Consider the following 26,795-nt stretch of genomic DNA (forward strand, 5'->3'; position numbering starts at 1 on the left):
CCGTGCCTTTTGTCCGGATACCGCGGGATCCGGATAAATGAAGTCCGGATAAACGGGGGTCGACTGTATTTCTTTAGCATGCGTTAGTATTAGTATAATATGATAAAGCTCATGCTGCTGCGTTTCCAGTCGCGGCTGCGGGGATCCGGAGGAGGGGGGGGGGCGGACACATTATTTGGCTCATGACTGGCCGTCATGGAAGCTACAAGTCAGCCAAGCAGCTATCCGAGTGAGAAGACTGTGTGGATGGTGGAGGGAACTAATGAAACATTCTGATTGGTCGCTACCACAGTGTTGTGTGAATTATCCCCGACAATGGGCTACATGGGAAGCTGTTAGGGGCTGAAACTGCTTCGACGCCTTCAAATGCCAGATTTCTTTCTAGAGGAGTACCGCTGGTACGAATGCCATTCCCAATGCCATCATACTTCCGACACTTTCTGTTTTCACTATTATTGAAGGGCGTTTCATTTAAAATTTTAAACATTTTTATAAAAATGATGCATTGCACTTGAACGAGACTTAGTGCGTAATGTTAGAAAGGGTGTTTCCTCGTAAATTACATAATTCGTTAATTAAAATTATTTGGTGTCCTTTTAACTGCAGGGGCTATAGCAAAACTGTAAATGGCGTAGTCGTAGAGGGGAAGGGAGCCATCGATTCTCTTACCTGTGATTATGTACCTCCTCTCAGATCTGTTTCTTTTTTCTTTTTTCTCCGGTTTAAAAAAAAGTGCCCGTAAAGTTTCAAAATACCGCCCGACAGCAACACAAACGCACACGAAAAGAACTGATCTGTCCGTTCAAACAAGAGGTGCCATACGCGCATGCGCGGAGTTGGTGTGGGAAAAAACACCTCCTAGGTAGCGTCAGGCCTGCTTCCATGTGGCACGGCGTCACACAGGAAGGCCTGCTATGGATGCTGCTATGATGTCGATGAAAGAGCGAACGAGAAGAAAACTTGCCTCCGTGGGGTGACGTAAGCGCGCAGGCCTGATTCTATCTAGGAGGTGTTGGGAAAATAAAATAACGCACCCGTGTGAATGCTTTCCGCAGGTGCGACATCGGCTGTATTGCACTTCTACACTGCTCTCGACTGTCTCCTTCCCCAATACCAGTATAATTTAGAGCTATGAAGGAATCAGACAAGTGTCGATACAAGACCAAGTTGTTTATGAACGGTATACAACGTGACGATCTCTTTGCGCTACACATCGACGACTGGACAGCCCAGCCACCAAACATGCCGCCGATCACAATCACACTGTAGCTTATCTAATATATTCGCCCAGCCGGTTCATAGTTGATATTGCGAAAGCGTACAAGTCACTGGAAGCACGGAATTACTTCACCTTAGGCGAACTGTTTGATCGGAGCGTTTCTTAAAACAGCGCTGATTTGGTACGGTGCACCGGTTCATGTTTTTTCTTTTCTTTTTTTTTTACACAGCTATTGTGAGGCAATCTCACAAATGCGATGTCGGGAATCTTTCCGTTTACCTGATCAAAACGACTCCAGTCAAACGATTTCTTCGTTTTGCGTTGCGGAGAAACTTATGAAAAGTTATTTCAGCCTCTGATCGTATGATAAAAATTCCGATATTTCATGTCTGCCTCTGTGTTGCTTTGGACGACTTGGCTAATGACTCTCTAAACCTGTTTCAGCGTGAGATTTTTACTCGATTAGTATTACTAGTACACTCCTACCAAACTTCTGAGCAAACCCTGCATACAAGGCCGATTTTTAATATTAGTGCCTTCAAAGCTACTAGACACGGACCGGTAGGCTTGGTGATCTCAGAGTGAATTCGATCATCTACAGGGTGTACCAAAAAACGGCAGAATTCGGCACGCTCTTCATGTTGGTGGGGTAAAAACGTGACCTATACTTGCTAAATTTACGAGTTCACTTCGCAAAAATTTACATAATTAAACTTAGGTTACATGACAAGCACATCAGGAGGTGGCAAAAACCAAGTAAGAACAAGTGGCATTGACCGCATGATTCTAGGTGGCGTAGTTTTTTTATTAGAATTCCATGACACGTTTTCCGGGACATCTGTATATACCAGAAGCAGGTTACCCCAAAGCAGTCGTATGCGGCCCGCGTAGTTCCTCCAAGGTTCAATGCGGCTCGCAGACACGAATGAGTCCGACACCCCTGGTGTACACGAAAAAAAAAAGGTAAATAAATAAATAAAACGATACGATCTACTGCCTTTCGGGTTTTGAAACACGCCCGTGGCAGGAGAGCTGGCGGTGGTTTTCTCGCCGGTAGCGGGATTTTGAAAACCGTTGGAGTATTACTGGGATTTATTTCGGCACGATTTATATTAGAACGATTTATGTTAACACGATTTATTTTGGAACGATTTATTTTAGAACGATTTATTTCGGCACGATTTATTTTAACACGATTTATTTCAGCACGATTTATTTTGGACGGTTTCTTTCGGTGACCTCCCACGTTATCTTAAGCTATTGACAGTACTTTGTCGGAGGCGAAGTACAACGTCACCGCAAGTGTTTGCAAAAGTCGCCCACGGTGCACTCTTTTACGCGCAAAACATGCAGCTAAAATAAGCAGGCAACTGCACAGAATGATGCATGTCTGCGAGCATTTGCTTAAAGGAAGGATCAGAAAGCGCGCTTCTGGCAATGTGTTAAGCTTCTGCACAAGTACGCCGCCATGATCGACTTGAAGTCAAGAAAACATTGACACAACACGATTATATGCTCTAGGTCCCAGTTGTATTCGACGCATTTAAGTGAGTTGAACGCAGGGGCATATGCCTTACTCAGATGACATACACATTTTGGTAACGCTCCCGCACAGCGCAGGCGCAACGGCTCGGCCATGCACAGTTTAAGCATGCTGTCGCCGAGACAAGTGTATGCATGAAGAAAAAAAAATTGCCTTGCCTTCGCTTCTCCTAAATAGAGGTATATCACGTCGTTAGAAAAAATATACGATTTTACAGCCCATCAAATTTCATACTGGTGGCAACCAAGCTTCCCCGTGGTGCTGCGACAAAAATTAAGAAAGAGTGTGAAACATAAAAGTAAGCATACACTGTATACATACAAAAACCTTAGGGTCATAGATAAGGTAAAGATGAAAAGGAAATCATCGGCGGGCAGATCGCAATGCAATAACGGTACACTACAGGAATTATAATTTCTGTACATGTTTTTAGCGCCGTAAGTACAAAGTCAGAAAGAGTTTAAACTGATCCTAAGAAGAGGAGGGCGTTCGATTTCCCACAACGCCAACCTCAGGGGAACGCAGTCCCTGTCTTTTCTGTTGTTAAAGCAGAAGTCACCAGAAATGTTCTTCAGCCTCTTTGGCCGTGAAAGCACACCTTTATTTTGTATTTTTATCAAACCCGTCTTGCTGGTGCTGGTTATCAGAGGAGAATGCGCGCTGAACTCTGATAATTCCCCTCCCTTTCGAGTTTCATTCCTCCTCCCATTTAGACGTGGTCAAATGTGGAATCGGCTTTCCCACATGCGGAAGTGTCGATAGGCTAAGCCCTCACATTTTAGTCGCACTTCGATGCCCTCGGGATCAAAATTGGCTCGCTGCAAAACCAAGACATTCACTTTAGGTTCCAAACATGGTCCCCCTAATTGTGAAACCGCAGTGGAAAATTACCTAAAGTGGATATATTTTGATGCATAAGACTGTGAAATCACGATGGAGCGCAAATTCTACTTCTCTCCAATTGAGTACAATGTGTAAGATTTCAAACGCCGGGGAAACAAAAGCTTTTGTAGATATACGGATAATTCCTTTTGGGCATAATTCCTTGTATATAGATCTCACACGATCCAGTGGTGAACCACTGAAAAGTGTCGGCGTTTTCCGTTAAAATGAAATTATGCGTTTCTTATGCATTGCTCTGCATGCATTAGCACTGAAGTTTAGACTTAGATCTGTTTTATACCTCCATTTCCGAAGTAGGTCTAGGATTAGACCTTTGTTATATCTCACTTTTGCTACCCTTATCCGTAGTTTAGACGCTTGTCTATCGTAACCCCCCCCCCCCCCCCCATCCTGGCGGTTGAGTGGACCCGGAGGTTGTTTTGGACCCTTCGGGGCCCCTCCGGGAAAGCAATACACCGCTTTGGTCCCTGCTTCCCACAGTCGGGTGGTCCTGGTAGACCAGGCCAGGATTATTCAGCTAGTCGCCATCTTCCTTTTCATTACTTTCTCTTCCTTGGTCTCCTTCCTTCTCTCCTTTTCCTCTTTTCACCTTCTTTGGCGGCGAGGGTCAACCTTGGGCAGTCTTTCACTCTCCAGAAGCTGCACTAGGGTATAGTGCAGGGGAAGTGTTAACGTGCAGACCGCACGTTCCCCTGGTTGGGCTCGGTGGTGGGCGGCACCCTACTGCACTGAATTACTCACATCTCTTTATGGATTCAGCGAGCACAAAAAATCATGATCGGCCCTTGAAAAGGGGTCGCACCGATAGAGTTAGACTTGATGTCGTAGGCTTCAACCCAGAACCCTGGTTCCCCAAAGTACTTGTGATGAAATCTGATAATGAATCCATACCTCTTGCGAAAGTACTTGAGAAACTCCTAGGCAAATCATACAACGCTAAAAAGCTACACAATGGGGATCTTCAGGTTGAAGTCAACACAAAACAACAAAGTACCGCACTCCAAGCAGTGAAACAGGTTGGTGACATCAAAGTCACGGTCACAACACACCGCACCTTAAACATAGTGAAAGGCGTGATCTCCGAGGATGAACTCCTTTCGTGTTCTGAACCGGAGATTGAGGAAGGATTGAAGGACCAAGGGGTTGTATCTGCAAAGCGCATTGTGATGAGAAGGGATGGTAAGGAAGTCCAAACAAAGCACGTAATACTCTCTTTTCAATTACACACACTTCCATCCGAGATCAAAGCTGGATACATTAATTGTCAGGTACGACCATTCATTCCGAACCCCAGACGATGCTTTAAATGCCAACGTTTCGGCCATAGCTCCCAGATGTGTCGTGGACAACAAGTGTGCCCAAAGTGTGCCGGTAATGACCACACACCGGAGTCATGTAGCAGAGAATTTCACTGTGTCAATTGTCAAGGCAGCCACCCCGCATATTCGAGGTCATGCCCACGCTGGAAATACGAAAAAGATATACTTAGAATCAGGACCGAACAAAAACTGACATACAAGGCAGCAAAAGCACAGCTGGACTTTCAAAAGAAAGGAATGTTTTCTGAGGTGGTGCGTAGGGGAGTGGCACCACTCAGAATATCCGTGGCGACCCAGACGCCTGGGCCTCCACTCCACACTCCCCAACCAGAACAGAGAGAGACACAAGTGTCCTCTCTGGTTGCTTCGGTTGGCCTAAAAGCCAGCCCTCATGATGCAGCCACAACCTCTTCAGAGGCTGGTGGCTCCCTTTCAGTTTGGGATGGGGTTACCAAGGGTCCCTCCCAAACAAACACACTGATTATGGAAGTCGATGACGAGGACTGCGCATCGCAGAAGTCGTCATCGAGTCTTCCAAGCACTTTCTCTCAAGCAAAAGAGAAACATGAGAGGACAAAAGGTAGAGGCAGGGGAAACAAAGGTGCCGAACAACAGAAACAGACCCCGCGAAGGGTGCTTCCTCCTTAACCATAAGTACACACAACACAATCACTCGGTTGGAACACATTCGACCCAGGGTACGGAGTGCCCCTAGCGTCATTCTGTTATTTCTGACAATGAGCATTCTGCAATGGAATTGTAGAGGTCTTTTGTCAAACTTGGAGGACATTAACGGTCTTATAACACAGCATGGGGCGTCGTGCTTTTGCTTACAGGAAACATACCTGCAGGAACACAATTGTAATCCTTTTCGCAGGCATAACATCTTCAGGAAGGACCGCACAGACGCCACACGTGCATCAGGGGGTGTTGCTGTGATCCTCCCACCATCCATTCCTGCAAAACACCTTCCACTCGTCACTAACTTGGAGGCTGTTGCCGACCAAGTGGGCTTTCGTAATGTCATTACAGTATGTTCCTTGTACCTTCCCCCATCAGTAGCAATAGAACAGAGGGAGTTGGAGGTACTATGTGACCAGCTTCCTCGACCTTTCATTATCCTTGGTGATCTGAATGCACACAATCCCTTATGGGGCAGCGTGAAGCTTGATACTCGTGGAAAAATGCTGGAACAATTTCTCCTATCAAGACCTGTTTGTCTTCTCAACACTGGGCTACCTACATACGTACACACAGCTACACAATCTTTTTCGGCACTGGATATTTCTCTGTGCAGCCCATCCCTCTTCCAGAGTTTGAGCTGGACAGTTCAGCAAAATCCTTTGGGGAGTGACCACTTCCCGATTATCATTAAATTCCGGGGCACAACAACTTCCATCCTAACACGGCCACCATGGTGGAAACTATGTGAGGCTGACTGGGATACTTTTCAAGAAGAAGCGAATCTCGTGACTTCATCGTTCGACCGCATGACTGTGGAAGAGGCAATCAGTTCTATTACTAACACGATCATAAATGCTGCACTCAAGGCCATTCCACAAACATCCGGCCAGCTCCCTAGGCGTTCGAAACCTTGGTGGACAGAAGAGTGCAAACAAAGGCGCAAAGAACAAAACCGAGCATGGGGCATTTTCCGGCGATACCCAACTCCAGCAAATTTAACCCAATTCAAAAGGGCTCGGGCTAAAACTAAATGGACAGTGAAACAAGCTAAACGTCTCTCATGGAGGAACTTTGTGTCATCTATCAACAGTAACACCTCATCTAAGATAGTGTGGGACAGAGTAAGGAAAGTTAGGGGAGACTATATGTTGGTTTCTCAATCCCACTTTTGCAAGTAAATGGAAGAGTATGTGAGAATATGAAGGAACAGGCAGATGCCCTCGGTGAACACTTTCAGAACATATCAAGCTCGTCACACTACTGTAGAGAATTCACACACATAAAAGAAAACGCAGAGAAAACAGTAATACCAAGTGGAGGTGGCGATAGGTTATCTTATAATATGCCTTTCACCATGATAGAACTATCAAGGGCTTTGGCAACAACAAAAGTGACGGCACCTGGGCCTGACCGCATCACATATTCTATGCTTCAACATTTGTCTAGAAACACTCAGGAAACTCTGCTCCATTTCTTCAATAAAGTTTGGCAGGAGGGACATCTGCCTTCCAGTTGGAAGATGGCAACCATTATTCCATTTCTAAAGCCGGGCAAAGATGCTTCCAATCCGTCAAGCTACAGGCCTGTAGCACTCACAAGCTGTTTAGGCAAGACATTTGAACGGATGGTTAATAACCGCCTTGTGTATTATTTGGAAGAAAATAAGTACCTTGATAGATATCAATGTGGATTCCGAGGGGGGTGTTTCACAACTGATCATCTTGTCCGCTTAGAGACCACCATCCGTGAAGCCTTCGTACGAAGACAACACTGTGTGTCTGTATTCTTCGACCTTGAGAAGGCCTATGACACGGCATGGCGGTACGGCATTTTACGAGACCTTCACTCTTGCGGAATACGTGGTCGGCTTTTCAAATGTATTCTAGATTTCCTTCGGGGAAGAATGTTTAGAGTGCGACTGGGAAATACTTTCTCGCGTCCTTTCATACAGGAAAATGGTGTTCCTCAGGGATCTGTACTGAGTGTTACCCTGTTCATTCTTAAGATGAATTCTGTTACACAATCATTACCCCCGTCGGTCACATATTCAATTTATGTGGACGATGTGCAAATATCATATGCATCGTCCAATCTTGCCATGTGCGAGAGACAGCTGCAGCTTGCAATTAATAGACTAAATGGTCGGTTGAGAATGGTTTTAAATTTTCACCAGACAAAACGGTTTGTGTGCCTTTTTCACGGGTAAGAGGGCTGTTTCCGGAACCCTCTTTGAATATAAATGGTCAACCTCTTATTGTACAATCGGAACACAAATTTTTGGGGCTTACCTTTGACAAGAAGCTCACGTTCCAATCCCACATCAATAACATTAAGGTAAAATGCACCAAATCATTAAATTTGCTGAAAGTTTTGGCTCACAGATCTTGGGGAGCAGATCAAGAGACTTTACACCGAGTGTACACCGCTGTGGTCCGGTCTAGACTGGATTACGGGTGTATTGTTTATGGGTCAGCACGCTTTTCTGTCTTAAAACGCATAGACCCTGTACATCACCACGGACTACGGTTGGTGCTTGGTGCTTTCCGCACCTCGCCAGTGGAAAGCTTATATGTTGAAAGCAGTGAGTGGTCATTGAAAAGACGACGAGCCTATCTCTCTATCCTTTATGCACTCAGGGTGAGAAGTTACCCACAGCACGCTGCTCGTTCGAGTGGTGGGGGCACACGTTTTAAACAGCTGTTCTTGAACAAGCCTTCAGTTGTTCCTCCTCTTTCTATGCGTATCTCACAACTGGTTGAACAGTACCACTTTTTTGGTTTCAACTGTCAGGTATCAGAAACCACTGGACTTATACCTCCATGGACACCACCCCCAAGGTCTAATAGTTCCTTAGCACGGTACAAGAAAAATGATACCAACATGGTAGTTCTGCAACAGGAGTTTGAACATCTGAGAGAAAGTTTGGGAGAGCACATTGGATTCTATACAGACGGATCCAGAACCAACACAGGCGTATCATGTTCCATGGTGACTGAGAGGTGCACCAGGGCAATCCGTTTGAACCAGTACATGTCCATTTTTAGTGCTGAGGTATACGGAATTATTGTCACACTGAATTACATTTTGCAGCACAACATCGTCTCATCAGTCATCTACACAGACTCCCTTGGTGCTTTGCAGGCGATATGCAGCCCACTTAAAACAAAAAGCTTCCTTGTCTGCAGGGCACGGTATCTTGCATCACAAATCACAAACAAAAAATACAGGTTGATATTCTGCTGGGTACCCAGCCATGTCGGGATACCAGGAAACGAATATGCCGACAGCGCAGCAGCCAAAGCCATGGACATAGACGTCACACCGTTTGATATTCCCATGCAGGATCTGACTCGGGTCCTGCGAAAATGTATAAACTCCGAGTGGCAGGAGTTTTGGAATACACAGGAGAATAATAAGCTCCACCTTATCAAAAGGAACATGGAAAGGCAGGGGTATCCTCTGAAAAACAGAATGCAGGAGACCCTGCGATGCAGGCTCAGAATAGGGCACACTTATGTCACACATGGGTTTTTAATCCGAGGAGAGGAACCTCCTCAATGCGCACACTGTGCTGAGCAGCTGTCCATTCTCCATGTCCTCATCTCATGTCCTCTCTTTCAAAGTCAACGTCAGCATTATTTCAGCACGTTTTACAAGCATTTCATACCTCTTCACCCAGCCCTCTTACTGTGCGATGAACCGCTAGTTGAGTTCGAGACTGTTTTTAACTTCCTACAGGATATTGGCTTGGCTGGCAAGTTGTAAAATTTTTACTTCTTAGTAATTCATTTTGCACGATACACCGTGTTTCTGTTCTTAATGTTATCATTTTACTTTTAATTTTTACTCTCATATTGATTCATATACCCACCGTTTTTGGCGCTCTATAGCCTTCGTCGCTTTTGCGCCAAAAAACCCCAATCAATCAATCAACCCCCCCCCCCGTGCATATTAATACAAATCGTGAATTGTGTGTATAACCCTTGTGAGTACTTCAGTCTGAGAGCACGCATTTTGTAAGGAATTTATTTCGACAAACATCTGTACACAAAGTATGCAAAGCTAGACACAGGGGTGAACCCTTCAGATCTATTGGTTACAATGAAGCACAAATATTGTGCAAAAATGTGATTAGCTTTCGTGGTTAAAGAAATGCTAATCTGCCCATTTGTAGTGTCACTTGCTTGAAAGTGTTGGCAGGAAGCACCACTGGTGCTGGGGCCACAAAGTGCTGTGGATCCTCGAAAAAGTGCGGTAATTGTAGGATAAGCATTCCCTCTTGCACCCCTGGTTCCCCGTCTCATGGACGCTGTTACCCAGACAAATCTGCAGAACAAGAAGTCAGTCTTAGAGAGCATGAAGCAGCTAGTCATATTGCACATAACCATTCCAGTCTAAGCCAGACAGAGTTGTAGCTCCACCTTCTTAGATTTTGCTCTAAAAGATAAGAAAAATGTATGTACATGTTTCAAAACGAATGTTAGTACTAAAATGAATTTCTTTCAAATCCCTGGAAGTGATGACTGGAATGACTTGCTAGCCTCGCTATGTATTCAACATCATTGCTCCAGGAATGTGTATATTAGGAGCGAATTGTCAAGTATCTTGCTCCAGACACTTCACGTAGCACGGCTTTCACATGTATGTTTTGTTCAAGGCGCTTGAAGTTCAGTCTTTTGACCAGTGACAGGCAGTATTTGAAGCAATGGGTGTTTCAGTAGTTAATTTGTCGAAACCTTCGTTTAAGTCCTTGTGTATCTTTTCATGAGCTATGCCAGCTTACTACACCACACCGGCCGGCTGGCTCTTGCGCTGTTTACTGTGTTCACAGCAGTGCACCTTGACCTATGTTAACAAGCTGATGTAGTAATTTGATGCCCTCTAACACTACTCCAATGCCAATGCAGTGTCACTTTGATTTATGCGTGAGAGTCTTGTTTGCTGTGAGTTCCCTGTCACTGTGATCTGTGATCAGGCTGTCAAGGCACCTACCGGGTGCAATTACCGGGTGCAATCTCCCAGCTGGATAATTTGCAAACAGGTAGTGCAGGAAAAAAAAACTTTTTCATAAAGATTACAATATACCCGAAAGAAATCGGGGATGGTTGAGCGATATGTCTAGGACGTTTGGCACGGAACGACCCAACTTTTAAATTTTGCCCTGCTGGAATCGTTGTTTGAAGGAGCAGTTGTGCTGCTGTAGCAGGAGCTGTTGTGGAGCACTGCACCGATGTGCTCCGCGTGTCAGGCATCCGGCTGTCAATTGAGTGTTCATTCGCCTGGATCATACACCGGGAGAGGGGGAACAGCAACAGGTAGTTGTTTATACACAAGCTGTTACTTCTGTTTGACGTGGTGTACGCCTCGTGCACAGACTAAAGGTGGCGCTTTGCGTGGCCACGTAGCGGTGGGAAAGCGAACTTTTTGTGTGTGTCGTCCGATATCGGAACCAGTCAAAAGTGTATGTGACGGGCGTCATGCAAATCAAAAATGTGTGAATCGGCTGTGCAATTTTGCCGGTTTCAATAGCTTGAAAGTGCGAACGACTAATTTCTGTCCCAGCGGCCAAAAAGGCATAAGACGATATGCAGAAAAAGGTTTGTCAGAGTTATTAAAATTTTTTTAGCTCTTCTTCCTGCGCACCGCACTTGTGTGTGTTTTCTTTTATACCTTTTACAGTAACTTTGCAAAGGTTGCACGCACACCAAAAGGATGCAAAAGTCTCATTACCTGAGTGGGACAAAGCGACAAGATCCAAGCTAGTTGGAAGTTCATTTCTGAATTGAGAACGCACATCACGAACGATATACGGTCTGATTACGGCAATCAATGAGTATCATTGGTCTAAAAAAGACAGATAGAATTCACGGGGTAGCTTATTTTGTGACACGTACGTTTGACGGCCTACACCCATCTTCTTCTCCTGTCCACTTCGTGTGGATTTGGCGGGAAAGCGATTGCACTTGCTGTACCGGTTGTATTGAGCGCATTGCAACTGTTCCTTATGTTCCTGTCTCTTCTCTTTATCTTTTTCTTTTTTTGTGGAGTACAGATAATGCGATTTCGTACAGATATGTCCGAAAAATGGTACCTGCGTTCTTTTATAACAGGACGGATTACAGAGGAGTAAGTAAAGAGGCACATTACCTTCTGTATTCGTACCAATAAAATAAAACACACATAAACGCTTTGCACTGATCTCACTAGCCTGGTTCCCTCCTCACATTCGCTGTACGGGGGGTCCTTGGATGTAGTTCCCAACTCAACCTAATGTTACAATTCCCAATTCAAGCTGGTGTTTTCATGTCATTGGTCAGACAGGTTTTACAGTTGTTCTGTCATACTTTGAACGTCGATAAACCGTATCTTCTGCAGAAACGGAGTTGAAAAGCCAATGAATCACCGAATGAGAGGGCAACAGGTTCTACTGTCCTGCTATCAGCTGTCTTTTACCAGCTATCAATTCAGGCCCGGCGTCACCGAAGCAAGGTGAATACTGAAAGCGTACGAATAGCCCTCGAGAACCAAGCGGACTCAAACAAAAAGTTCTTATGGCTGCCGCGCGTGGCGCGGCGGACGCTTTGCACGAAGCGTATACACTGTGGTTTTACCTCGAAAATGATAAACAGCTAAGCATTAAATGCAACCAAAACGATTCCACATACAGTGAAAATGGCTGGGTGCCAGTCAGCGCAGTCAGCACATAGACACACAATCGCTTTCACGTTATGTCGAATCATTTTGGTTGTGTTTAGTATTTGGAAACGTGAAAACGTCACCCATGGCTGCTCTAAATCCTACAGCACTCCTTCACGTAACACCCGAGGCAACGAAACACGTAATTGACAGCCAGATAGCTGACAAAGATCACATTGGTTCACTGCCTTGTACAAATATATGTAAGCAGAAAGCAATGAATTTCGCAAAAACCATTAATTGTGGACACGTTTTTCACGGCAGGTCTTTATGCACAAAACAGGTACCAAAAGCGTCCAAAATAAAATTAATACTTTATAATGCTTATTTAATTAGTGAGCGATGCAAATGAGCTGCTCATTTCTTAGCAAATGTCTCTAGGATCTTTCCAAAAAAGTTCTTTGATGGTGCCACCTATTCATGAATTATTCAACCGAGGGGAACACAAAGCAAGTCAATCAAACATCAAAAGATGTATTTTACCTTGACAAACAAAGGCTACTCGGCAGCACTGCCCAAGATCATCCCCCTCACAGTTACCTCCCGTCCCCACAACTCAAGGATAGCTATACAAGTGTGAATAAGGCACTTACTGCTTCGAGTTTTGTGGGATGAAGGCACGTTTATCCAGCACATTTGTAGTGTCAGCTGTTAGAAAGCGTCTGCAGCCACAGAGTGAAGCAGATCATTGAACTCTACTATATGTAGGATTCCCTCTTGCATCCCAGCAGCTGGTCTTCCGGATATTGTTGCCCAGGTTACCCAGGTTTACCATCTAACGTCAGCTTTGATTACGTCCTTCAGGGGACCGTTGTGGAAGAAGTCACTTGCTATAAATATCTCCGTATGCATATAACTAATAACCTTTCCTGCAGAAATTATATACAAATGGTATGCAGCTTTCCTCTACAAACCCTAGGCTTTTTTCGTCGTACGCTTCTTTTAGCATCCCTAGGACTGAAATTACATGCCTTTGTACATTCATCCGCACAAAATTTGAATATGCTTCAGTCATATGGAACCCCTGTCAAAGGTCTGCCGTTCAGAAATTAGAATCCGTTCAAACCAAGGCAGTGCGCTTTGTTTTCAATAAATGTGATAGGGATTCTGGCGTAACAAAATTCAAAATAGACAGTGGTATTCCCTTGTTAGAAGCAATTAATGCACAGTGGCTGCAATTAATGCACAAACTTTATTCACAACAGAGTCGATACCTACGTGCACCGTGATACGTCTCTCAACGCTCTCATCACTCTAACCGGTGGTATGTTCCTTTAAGTTATAGTGAATATTTTAAACATTCTCCCTTATTAACATGTATTAATGATTGGTACTCGTTTCCAGCTAATTTTTTTTCTCGATAACCTAAATTCTTTTAAATACATGTGTAATGAGCTGTACTTATTCTAATTTTGTTGTTCTTGTTGAATTGTGTGTCCGGGCTCTGCGGAGACTATGTCAGCTGCATTACACCACAGTCGTCCAGAAGGTGCTGGACAGTTTTCCTTCGATGGACGGAGCTGCCATCGTGCTGGAAATGGTAGCACCCATCCGGGAACGGCCCGTCCAGATCATTGGGGAGCAGCGCCTTCTCGATGACCTCTGCGTAATGCGGCTGACATGGCCTGAGCAGAGCCCGGACTTACACATTATCGAAAACGTCTGGGGAACCTTAAGAATAGAATCAGCAATGGACGGACGCTATATGGAGCAAAGATGCACATTGCCAATTTATAGAAGCAGAGTGGTCCTTCCTACGTGAAGAAGTGAGCATTGTCCGTCGGCTGCACGCATCCCTGCCTGTGGCCACGGCCTCCGTTATTGCTGCGAAAGGAGGGCCGACAAAGCATTCAAAGAGTATCGTGTCCCCCTTTCTCTTTTTGTTTGTGCTCAAGGGCACACGCTCTTTTCTTCTGTTTTTGTGGAATAAATAAAAGAGATAAGAAAGATACCTAAAACATAAGATAAGATAAGAATAAGAAGATAAAAGATAAGAATAGGCCACTGCAGTGGGTTGTCGTCCCAATTTATCTTTGCGCCCCGTTATTTCTACAACAGCGACGAGAGTCCCTTCCCGCGATAGCAACTCGCGCTCGCTGCAGAGCATAGAGTAGGAAGACCCTAGAGAACGTACTTAGCGCGCCGCCAATGGGATTCTCCTATCCCCAAGCGTGACCGCCCGGGCGCAGCCATCCGTCGGTCATGGACAGTGTTAGTGGACGACTTTCTGCCCCCAAACTACAGCTGAGGTGCTCCGTTTGTTACCAACCCTGCGTAGTCACGTGGGGTAACAAACGGGGAAACGAGCGGATGGAGGGAATGATGTCCAGCGTAGGAAAAGAAGCAAGCCGTGTAACTACCCAAGCAGCAAAATGTACTGAAAGTCGAGTGCAATAGGGGTGGACGGGTAGGTGGAAGGCCTTGAACAGACTGATGAAACTAAAGAACATTGATAAGACACATACCGTCCACCCCTATTGCACTCGACTTTCAGTACATTGTGCTGCTTGGGTAGATTGAGTATGTACGAATCATCGGGATACGTGCAGAATTGGGTAGCGCTATCGGAATCACAATGTAAACGCTGTCATATCAAACGTGAATCATATCTTATCTATGAGATTACCTGCGATACCGCCAACCGTCTGCTTTCCACCGACACAGACCGCCTATGACGTGTTGAGGTGGCCTTTGTATGCTTTGCGAGAGAAATCAATAAATCGTTACCCATCATAACGAATGTACAGGAGTGTATTTCCGAAGGCAACAGTAATCCAAAGATGAATGCACACAGTAACCCGTCATCTTCTTGCTGCTCAGCGAACAAACGGAAACCGGAAATGGCAAACACGAAACCACCCGCCATTCCATGCGAGTCCGTCGAGTTTCGTGATAGTAAAGTGACGACCGAACGACAGCACACAAGCAAGTGATGTACTGCGAAAATATTCACTGCTTATTTGTTTGGCAAATGCATATGAGATACGCACGTAATACACCGAATTTATTTAAGTATTTCCAATACCCTCTAGGCCATAAGGGAACAAAAGAGGGGAGGGTCTTGATACATAAATGGAACAAACATACAAACAGTTACAAAAAGGCGCACTGGGCACTCAAATAATATAGAATGAACATACAGGGCAGGGTCACAGACAGTAACATGCAAGTGCACACTGGTGGAAAATTATTAAACATTGCAAAGGAGCCACAGTCTGATGCTCCAAAAATGAATAATACGGTAGTAGCAACAATTAACACATAATATATAACACATGATAAGACATAGCACATAATAACGGGAAAACGGGAGGGCATGGGTCCGAAAATGGGTTTATCACTTCTTTTGTAGAAAATATCTCTGTAGTGGAATCCCTAAAAGAGGGCAGATCCTGTATGGTAGACATGTCACACGGTAACCTGTTCCAATCACGTGCAGTGCGAATGAAAAGAAGAGTCGGAGAAAGAATTAGTATTGGCGTGATGGATTTTAACTTTTCAAAAGTGATCCAAGCGGTTGGAGATATACGTGGGCGATGACATGCAAGAGGACAGGATGGGATCGTCATGATAGAATATTTTATGAAAAAGTGATAAGCGAGCAACTTTACGACGACAGGCTAGTTGGGATAGTTGTAGATACTGCTTCATAAGAGAAACACTTGCTGTACGGTTGTATATAGTTTCCCATGATAAAGCGAGCTGCGCGACTTTGAATTGATTCAAGCATATTAGTAAGGCTATTGCTTCCGGTGGTCCCAAACCGAAGCAGCGTATACTCGAGTTTGGGATGCACGAGGGATTCGTACAGGTGTACTTTAACGTTTGAGGGGGCCATATAGAAAGTGCGACGAATGAAACCAAGTGAGGAGTTGGCAGAACTGCATATGAGCGAAATGTGGGATTTCCATGAAAGGTGAGCAACTATTTGAACCCGAAGGTATTTGTATGAAGTTACTGACTCCAGGGTGGAATTGTTAATTGTCCCTTACACCAGCTCGCCTGCAGGTGACTAACGTGTTTATCGTAATATAGTTCGTAATTGTCCTTCACACAATTTCAGTCCGCTTTCTATAAGTTACTTTTTTCCTGAAATTGCATGCACTTCTTAAAATTACTCTGCAGCATGTCTCAGTTCTGATCATATTTATGATGCACTTTTTTTGCAGTTACTTCTCGAGTTAAAGCAAATACACCGATTTGAAAAGAGTTTTATGAACCTCACCAGCATAATCCTTGAACATGGTGAAGCAAGAGTGGTGGTAATGTTGCCCGAAAGATCTTCTGGTACTGCATTGGTGGGTTAGTATTATCACTGAACGCTATTTTTTTAGGAAACTCAGTACCGGGTGTAATGGAAATCGTTGCGGGCCTCTGCAAAGAGAAACTTCGAAGCATCATCTGCACGCGTTTAAATAAGTGCAATAAATGCAATAAGTGCGTTTCTATAAAGGCGATAAAGGCCTACAGAGCCAGAGAAGTTGATTCCCGTCTTGCATGCGGTTTAGATCAACCTAAACGGATGATCGATACTGGAGGAAGTAGTTGCTATAGGACAGGGTGATTTAGATAATAACCGTTGGCTGCCAGTCGGCTGTCATGGAAGCCCTTGGCAATAGATCTTGGTGATGAGTTGACTGGGCACTTAGCCATCGTAGCCCTCCATGCAAAGATGGTTAATGCAGAACACTGTTCATCGAACTCATAGCCAGGTATAAATAACGGTCCTTTAATAATTTGCTGTGTCTTCGTTGCAGCGCGAGGTTAATAAACAAATATATCAATTAGACATAGGCAATACAAAAATCTGCTGCGGACTCTGCAAGCGTACTCGGCATATTAGACTTGTTGTTCTTGCTTCGTGCCCAGTCTCTTGCTGTGCCGTCTGTTTCCAGGAATCTCATGTTTTGAGACTACAAATGTGTTCTGCTTTCAGGTTGCCCCGGCTGTTACCCCATGCATCGTTCTAGGAGACACCGTAAGAGTGGGCGTGAACGGGCAAGAGTTGTGCACAGCGTCGATGCTCAGTGGAACCTGCAGCATATTTGCTGCTTTTTGGGTGTTCCATATTGAGTATCCCAGCGGCTTTCACAGGTCCCTTACATTCCTTGAGCATGCGTTTGTCGGATTAAACCACTGGAAGCTACTGGACATTATCAAATATTTTTCAATGTATGCGAACAGGCAATGTAATCCAAATAGCATCAATAAAATGTGTGCATGTTATATCGCTGTGTTCCCAACACTCCATGCGGTAGTTCTGTGCACTGAGGTGTGTGCGGTATCAGCGGAGTTTTAACGATATCAGGGAACAAGTACTATACAACAACCATATAAAGAAGAAAAAAGTATAATGTGACGCCATTTGGCTTCCTCGAAGGTACCATGTAAGGTACAACCTACTACCACTAGAATGACAACAGATCCTTAGTCGGGAGGCCATACACTCCTCCTGCGATCTATATTTACTCCTTATGATGTGGTTCCACTTACCACCATGCACACTTGAGCTGTGGTATATTTACATAATTCCAGATGGAGTACTGATACATTCATTTCAGAAATGAGTAAGAAGAACTCCTTTGAATGGGTTCACTATGGGACAGCCCGTTTACTCCTTTTAATGCGTTAACACGCAATTTTTTCGCTAACAGTGTGTGTGAGAACGGCAAGCGAGTAAACAGCGCTAGGTTTCAAGTGCAATGATCTAGCGCAATACAGCGAAACGCTGTATGTGGGAACAGGCCTTTAAGCACATGCGGTATGTTTTACTGACATTTGTTTCAAAACGCGATATAGCAAAGCGCGAGAGAAGGATGGCCCGACGTGGGGGTGTTTAAATGGCTTGTTTCTTTGGACCCTTTCTGCGCACGCTTGGACGCTTCGACATGGCTCGGCGCGACGGCACAAAGGTACAACGCACCGACGGAACAACAACGGGAAGCCCACGAAGACAGGTTTTCCAGATTCGAGTCCAGCTTTACGAGTTGCGAGTTTACGGGACAGATGGGCCTAGCTCCGCGTTTGTGATTATCTCTCATATTTTTGAGATATGCACCAAAACACACACACACACATTTGTACGTAGTGCAAAGGGTAGTACCACGAAGTATGATCCTTCTGGGCAGCAGGGGGAAATGCAGCAGGTACAGAGGCCCTGCACTTTGAATACGGGGACTCCATTTGCATCCAAGATACTAAAGACAGCGCCAACGGCGCTGCAGTCCTCCTGTACGTAGCCAACTACTTGACCTTCCGGTGCTTCCACAATCATCTCCTGGAAGGATAAAAACGAGAGAAAGAATGGAAGGGTAAGGCTGTTGTACTCTATGCATGTTGGCTCGCACTAGGGTTGTCACACTTTGCCATGCACACTAGGACTTGAACAAGTGCCATTATACCGAGGCATAAGTCGTGTCATAAGACTACGCAATTCCGTTCATGCTGAAAGTGCAGATCTCCACAACCTTAACCAGAACGCGATTTGGACCGGCGAAGCGGGAGCAGAGACACCCCCAGTGGGATTCAGTGGGAAGAGAGCGCGTTCCGGCTGTTCTACTCGCGGTGTTGGGGTGTCTGTTGTCACTCAAACGTTTCGAGCGCGGGCGTTGCGTTGTGAAGGTACTGTTATCAAGATCGGGATTGCTTTGTGTTCGTATGAGATGCATGCTATGTGATATCGCTAATATCGGGGGATATCCGAGGCGTGGCCGCGTTGGCAGTTACGAGCGACCTCGTACACCCAAATACAACTTCTGTGATACTGTATCAATTTGAAACGAAATAAACGGGGATGGACAGAAGTGCATCACGCATTACCTCACAGCACGTTCAAGAACAAACGGCAACCGTCGATGTGTTTGAGTAACAGTGAACACCTCTACACCGCTAGTGGAACAGTCCGAGACGGGCTCTACCAATAGTTCAGCTGAATCCCACGGGGGAGTCTCTGCTGCCACTCCTCCGTTCGGAACTTAAAATTAAAGTTGCGGAGAGCTGTACATTAGCAACTGCGTATATCCGGCACGAGTGATTGAGGACATTGTTTTCCATCAGGGGGCTAAAATAAGCTATTGTATTTACTGTAAATTGTGTTTGTACCAGCATCCTGTTTAAAGCCTCTATACCTCAGCCTCTATACCAGCAACGCTCTGCGCTCAAAGCTCTTCTGACATTTCAGGACACCATCGGACTTCGATCGTTATTGTGAAGGGGCTCGTTATTTTATTCCCCCCATTCCATCCAGCAATGGGGTAGAGTCTCGTCTCTGGCGATGAAACTCCCCACTCTCCAAGGTCGAAAATAAAGTTGTTGTTTGCCTCTATACCTGGACAGAAGCGATTTCCCACAACCGAGCCTTGATCCGGTCCATCCGACGAAGGGACAGCACCGCACAAAACACGGATTATTTACCATATAGTCGAGAAAATCAAATCCAGAGCAGCTAATCGGCAAGAGCACGTTCCCTCACTGTCAAATCGAGTGGTCGTCTGAATGTTCAGAATCTGTCCAACATATATCGAGAATAAAGTCTTGTTTACACGTGGTGAAGGCCATGAAGTTGGTTGGGGCGCAGTCGGATCAATGATGGCAGGGCTGCGGTCACGTAAATTGCTGAACGGGCAACTTGACTTCATGAGCGGTGGAGGGCTCCACGCGTATGTGTGGGTCGCTGTTGCTCCAGTACTTCGCATAGGGGGCACAATATTTTTTCTCTTCCTCCGTTAATGAGGTGGGCGGTCGTGAGAATTGCGTTTCGTTAGAGTCAGTTCTTGGAAGGGAAGTGGGACAATCATGGAGTCGGTGCCACACAGTGGGCAAGGCTCTCCCGACCGTTTTAATCTCGAAGACCAGGAAACGAGCCTTTCGTTCGAGACGACGGTCCATCCCACCACCGAGCGTGTTGAAGCAGAACGGGCGGGCAGCATGACAGGGGGCGGCATGGTTGTCCCTTTGAAGCAGCCAGTGAAGCACCGAATGTCACTAAGGTTTCATGAATATCATCCGGCGATCGATGTTGCCTGGATGCTAACGTCAGCGACTTCAACGTTGTATCAGCCGTCGGCAGCTCAGCGAAACGCGCCAGCGAAATGCAGCAAAAACATTGCAAACTCGCTTTGCAAACAAAGTGTTGCAAACATCGCAGACTGAATTGTGGCCCTGCGTCAGAATCGACGCGCACACAGTGAGACAGGTGACAACAGAGTAACGTTTATTGTAAAGTGCGCTGCATTTTATAAACTCAAGACTTGAGAGAAGGGGGGGGGGGGGGGGGGGGCCCTCAAGGAACAGTTATCATGCAATATCGTTTTTTCCGTTATGACAGTCCTTCCTTCTTACAATTTCAGGAAACAAACACGAATCGAAAATACATTAATATGCACTGAAGCATAATATGCACTTCAGGAGTCTAGTGCTTTGGAGCGGTCCGCAGGTCTTGGGAACCCTGGAAGTTTTACGGATGTCTGGTGTTTCGTATTGCGTCGTCTTAGCTGGTGTAGACGGAAATCCGCGTTGATCGTTCCGGGCGTCTTGAGTTGCAAGTTGTTCACTAAAGGCAGACCTTGGAGAACTTGTAGTAGTGAGGGTCCCCGGTGGCAGCCTTTCCGGGTTGCAGCCTACTTGTCCGAGGCGGAGTAGGCGGAGTATCACGACGGCGGATGTCAGCTACACACTGCCGCTGCTGTGCAGATGGACTCTGACCAGTAGTACTGGAGCATTATGCTCTGCGAAGATCTTGGGAGACACAGATCGGCATCGCAGGTGGTCAGTATGCACAAATAAGTACGTGTGCACCACAAACCTCACAGGGCTAACCACACTAACAATTGTCCCTTCTTCCCAGGCATACCTTGTTCTCGTAGAACATTAATTTTAAAGCACCATTTTAGGTGTAATTCCCACATACCATAACTAGGGTTTGTGGTTTTCGGCATTTATTTTCAACCCAATTCGGGGGGTGTTTATCGGCATTTATATGGGGGACTATAAATCGGATTTTTTCGGCATCTATATTCCGCCCAAAAAATAAATGCCCGAATACGGGCATCTATTTATTTCGCATGAAGGAAAGCCTATTTTGCGCGCGAGGTAACAACGAACCGAAAAGAAGTGAATCGATTCATGGTTTCATTAACAATGTCTTTTATTTCCTGTGCCAAACCAGCAAACAAGGAGACTACCTTTTGTTGTAATAGATGCAAGCGTACATCATCATGTTCGCATCTGTCATAGCGGCTCGCTCCTTGCGATTAATAACACGCAGTTTAGAGAACGCGCGCTCAACATTCGCGCTAGAAACAGGAATAGCCAGTATGCTTAACGCGCATTGCGATAACAAAGGCCATGTGCTGGAACGGGCCGTCCAAAACTGAATAGGAGATATATCCACCTGAGGGGCAGGGCATACAGCATATTCGAAAAACTCGCGCTTTATATCATCCATACGAGATTCATCTCATAGAACAAATAATAATAAGTCCTCATACAGTGAAGTGCATCGACGTGCCTTGAAGTGCCTCACGAACGGAAACAAGGGTCACTCCAAGTCGTAACTGAAAGGGAGTAGATAGAGGAATACAAAGAACACAAAAATGAACTAGAAGGCTAGGGCAGGGGATGAGCGATCGGCTTTTGAAACCGTTTGGGAGCTCCGTACACTCGTGATCTCTTTTTAACCGGACAACAACAGACCACAAAGGCTCTGAATAGTAAATTCACTAAAGGTAGGTGTGTCACTAAGTACGTGTGCTACCAAAAGGCGGTCACGGACCGCACAACAGAGCTGAGGTCAGGGCACAGCCCGAAGATAATTCTACGCTCGAGAAATAGTTGACAACGGGAGATTCCAAGGGGATTTCCCTTTGCGGTTCCAAGAGTAGCAGCTGCCAAGATACGAGAAATTCGGATTTTTTCGGAATATTCCGAATCTGAAAAAATCATTCGGGGGGTGTTTTCCGGCATTTTTCGGAAACTGCCGAAAACCACGAACCCTAACCATAACTTACTCCTTTACAGGTGTATATATACACACCATTCCGGACCTACACCCTCTCAAAAATGGCGTGGTTGTTCTCTTTTGTTTCTGGTCAACTTAGGTGCCATAACTAACTTACTCCTCTCTGGTTGCCAGTCTATCTCGGGTTGCCAGTCTATGATTTGCCAGTCTATCCTTACTTGTTCTAACCAACCCCTGCCGAACGATGCTGGTATGCGAGCTCCATCACAGCTATCGACTAACACCAATTGCAAAGAGTATGTCGCTTGCCTGTGTTCGAGCTTGATATCAATTACTCTCCGTACTGGAACAACATTTCCGTTATACGTGCTCAATCCTATTTTACACTTTTGCCACTGGCGTACACTGCCAAAAATTCTGCAGAACTCGTCAACTGACATTATGGACACAGCCGATCCTGTATCTATTTTCATCACTACAGGTTTACCATTTATCTTTACAGGAACCTTGTACGCCGTAACTGTCGTTCCAATACGGTATACTGTGTGCAACTCAATAGAACCGTGGAACTCTCCGTCTACGAGTTTTACATGTTGTCCAGACATTCATTTCGCAAGGAGCTTAGTTTTACACATTTAGCTAAGTGGACAGGTTTCGAACATTTATGGCACTGACTATTCTTGAAAGGACAATCACTATGCGTATGCCCATCTGCCACATGTATAACATTCTTGCCTGTTGCCTTGTGTAGCAGGCCCAGGAATCCGTTTCCCTTTTTGTTTTGACGCTCTTGATTGCTTCCAGTGCACATATACTTGTTCGTGGTCAGCCGTCGCTGCAGACACTTCCTGACGCATCTCCCGTGCCTGTGTCTCAGTCGCTTCCATAGCGTTTGCCACTTGATAAACGTGGTGGAGTGTTGCTTCCTTTTCACCCATAGCCAAAAGACGGCATCTAATGTTGTCATTGAGAAGACCAGTGATGACTTGGTCCCGAGGAGCGTCCTCCAGGTATGCTCCGAAGTTGCAGGACCGTGCGAGGGTCTTGAGAGCCACTACGAAGTAGTTGATTGATTCATGTGCCTGCAGGTTTTTGCGGAGGAACTGATAGCGTTCCGCGTCGGTGCGTTGTGCTGACGCAGCTGTTTCACGATGTTGTCATAACTTGCCGCACTTGGCGTCTGCTTAAGAAGCAGGCTTCGTATGTCGTACACGCCTCATCTCCTATGGCTGTTAAGCTGGATTCACACATGCGTTTTTAGAACGCGTTTCGCGTTCGCGGCACCGCGAAACGCGAGTCGCGGAGCGTTTCCACTCGCGTTTCCAGAACCGCTCCGTGCTGCAGCTTCGGAGGGCAGGAACGCGAGCGCTTTTCATCCAGCCAATCGGAGCGCTCGGAGGGATGGAGGTGGCTTCCTTTTGGCGCATGCGGGCAACGACGGGCCTCCCGATACCGCGCTGGGATCTTTTGTCATTTGTGTGTGTGTGTTTAGTGCTACCGCATGAGTAAATTCCTTGTCACCAATAGTTGTTTGGTGTCTGAGGTATCAAAGATGAGCTAGGAATTTGCGCGAATCGACAAAAATAAATACGACTTGCGTGTGACCGTGTGTTGGTCGTCGGTAGGTAAACATGTGTCTCTCTTCTTCTCCCGTTCTTTCTCTGCTATTGTGTCACGTCTGCCGTTCCAACGACTGATGATTCCAGCACAAATGCTTCACGATAATTATAAAATGGATTACATCCTTCACAATGAAAATTTTGAGGAAGACAGCTAGAAGTAGAGCCCCGCACGGACCGACTTTTCCGGTCCCGACCTGGCCCGGGCGCATCGAAAAATGGCCCGGCCCGACCCGGACCTTCATATATTTATGCGGCCCGACCGGGCCCGGTGACCCAGTGGCTAGAGCCCGGCCCTGCCTGGCCCGGTGACCCAACGAGTAGATCCCGGCATAGTATTTCCAGCCGCGACGTACGCGTTTCTGGCGATTATCAAACAAATGTATCCGTAAATTTATAAGGAGAGAACACAAACATACAAGTGATGGCGGTTTAACACCATTACCGCACCAGACCAAATTAAATTCAGAACGTACGCGGGCATGGGCGTTGTCGTTACACTGTCAAGATTTTGCGGAGGCAGAGGATACTGTCGACAAACTCCTTCTCCCAGTCCATATCCCTCTCACCAAGCTTTTGCAAGTGATTGTGAAATACGTGAGGAGTTAGGAGCAATGTAAAGTGGCTTTCAGAATGTTCTAGAGGGTCGAATCATATGCCTAATGCAGTATCCCTTGCTGTCTTTGCAAAATATGCACAGGAATGACACAAGCGCATGATGATATGAACTAATGCATCTCCGTTGTGTGGAATTAGCTGCGTGGCCCGGCCGGGTCTGAGTCTCGGAAAAATATTTGTCGGCCCGGGCCCGGCCTGGCCCGCGGTGGTGGCGTATTTTAACGGCCCGGCCCGCGGTGCTAGCGTATTTTGTCGGCCCGGGCTCGGCCCGGCCCGGAGCACACAGCCAATAACAAGCCCGGCTCGGCCCGCGGGCTAGGTCGGGCAGGGGCCAGGTAGGGGGCCCGGGCTCGTGCAGGGCTCTAGCTGGAAGTGTCGGTACGATCTTGACGTATCAACAACAACGAAGCGCGTTTTCAGGATGGCGGCTCGGCTATGTGTGACAGGCCTCTCTCGGCGGCGCCGCGAACGCTGAGGCGGCGCTGCTTTTTGAAACGCATGTGTGAATGAGCCTTTAGGAAGACCTTGCTCTTCTTGTTGTTCCCTATTCCGTTTGCAGCAGCGTACAGTTCGAAGCGTTCCACGCGACATCGAACGCCGTGGTCTGTGGGTTGAATTCCTTGAGGTGTCCTAGATTTGCCATCCCTGAACCTTGCATCTACTGCGTGCGTCGTATCTACCGTCTCGTCGCCAAATGTTACGCAGTAGAAGTCGAGTGACCGAAGTTCAGGGACTCCGGCAAAGTACTCGAAGAACTCGTTTATTCAACCCATGCCTACAGAACGTTGCCCGGAGAAGGAATGAACAGACGTGCATACCGCAACGGAATCGTCGTCGATTCTTTCATGTCACACGTCGTTCTTTACAACAGTTCCCATAGCGGAACACAACACGAATCATATCTGAAACGCCGACATGTTTGTCTCTTCAGTGCTGTTAAACCCTCACCCAATTCCTCGATGTCATGTGCGTCAGAGTTGTCACAGCCTTTGGCACGCGAACGAAGAACGTCGCTTCTGGCGCAACTTGAGCGCACAGATTCGGTTGCGGCTCATTTTCATAGGGCTCAAAAGCTGCTCCTACCTTGAAGCACACAGATATTTCAAAATCTGTGACAGCTGGAATAGCTTTCGAATACGACAGTCTTTAATCCTGCCATCTCAGTTTTTCCTGAAACTCTTGATTAATAAGTATCTGGTATAAGGCATATCTGGGGCTGTCATAGATTTTTAATAAAAAACCGGTGGCACCTAAAAAAAGACACACTCTTGTAGTGTGTGAGTCACTGGTGAATCTTGTTCGCTTTCCGTTGTGCACCTTCGTCCGTCTTCTGCAGTATTCCCATTATCCTTACTGAGGAATTTCTTGACGTGGCCAATATTTCGCTCCCGAACAACACCTTCAGTGTTTTGAACCAATACAACCGTGCCATGTATTTCAAGAACTTTCCACTTCTCAGTCCAGTACTCTGTACACAATTTATGAGGTTTCGCCATTATTTTCATGAGTACGTAGTCACCCACTTTAACATTTTTGTCTCTTGCTCTCCTTCTTGTATCGGCGTACTTCTTTTCATATTCCTTCCTCCTCTTGTCAACTCTTGCAAGTTTAGTTGATCTTGCATGCCCTAGAATTAGGGACAAAACGTAAAGCAGGCTTCACCTAAAACGCCTCCCATAGAGCCTGTGTATTCTGGAACGAAAAGCGCGTGCTACATATTCTGCCTGCAGCGCTTTGCATTCGTTCTCTAATGGCATCTTGCCTCTGCCAGGACAAAACTTTTGAGCAATTTTCGGCGCATGAATAGTGGCATCTTCAAGGCTCCATTCGGGTTCCAAATTTTGAACCTGTAAACAGTGGCGTATCTAGAGTTACCTGCGCCCATGGCAACATGGTTAACATGATGTCCTTGGGGATGCGTTTTCATGTGGTCCGCACTAGGTTTCACACTACAACAGCCGTACTCCTGGCTTTTCTTTTCGTCTGTGGAGAGGGTGCTAGCAGGTATGCTGTCTGATCAGCGTTCTTCTGAAGATTTACAATCTTGATCCAGCCGTACATGCTCGCGCTTTCAGCAGTACTGCTTGGGACTGTGTTGTTCGCTATCGCGTCTTTTTTCATTCGTACATCTTTGTTCCTGTAGGTGTGAAGAAAAGTTTATTGACTGGTTGATAAGCAACTGCGTGCACCACGTCAAAGTCAGTTGTGTAGCATCGACTGCTAGTACGTATGAGTC

At 46.0% G+C, this 26,795-nt stretch overlaps 1 protein-coding gene and 1 long non-coding RNA gene across 5 annotated transcripts in view; one reads left to right on the forward strand and one right to left on the reverse strand.

Moving 5' to 3' along the window:
• LOC135394475 (phospholipid scramblase 2-like) overlaps positions 1-26,795 on the reverse strand; it is a 184,745-nt gene that overhangs the window by 47,112 nt on the left and 110,838 nt on the right. For 2 of the 4 annotated variants that reach the window (XM_064625229.1, XM_064625226.1), the window contains 3 exons: positions 18,468-18,641; positions 16,590-16,738; positions 15,378-15,784 (listed from right to left, as the gene is read on the reverse strand). In XM_064625229.1, coding sequence (XP_064481299.1) covers positions 15,619-15,784; positions 16,590-16,738; positions 18,468-18,641 — 489 coding nt within the window. In that variant the 3' untranslated portion in view covers positions 15,378-15,618. Of the gene's footprint in view, positions 1-15,377; positions 15,785-16,589; positions 16,739-18,467; positions 18,642-26,795 lie in introns of those variants that run through there. The other 2 variants (XM_064625230.1, XM_064625228.1) reach the window with 2 other exon arrangements.
• LOC135394476 (uncharacterized) lies at positions 16,237-17,365 on the forward strand. Its single transcript, XR_010422914.1, has 3 exons — positions 16,237-16,280; positions 16,534-16,666; positions 17,301-17,365. It is a non-coding gene; the product is annotated as an uncharacterized LOC135394476 (long non-coding RNA).

This window comes from Ornithodoros turicata, chromosome 5, assembly GCF_037126465.1.
Source record: "Ornithodoros turicata isolate Travis chromosome 5, ASM3712646v1, whole genome shotgun sequence".
NCBI lineage: Eukaryota > Metazoa > Arthropoda > Arachnida > Ixodida > Argasidae > Ornithodoros > Ornithodoros turicata.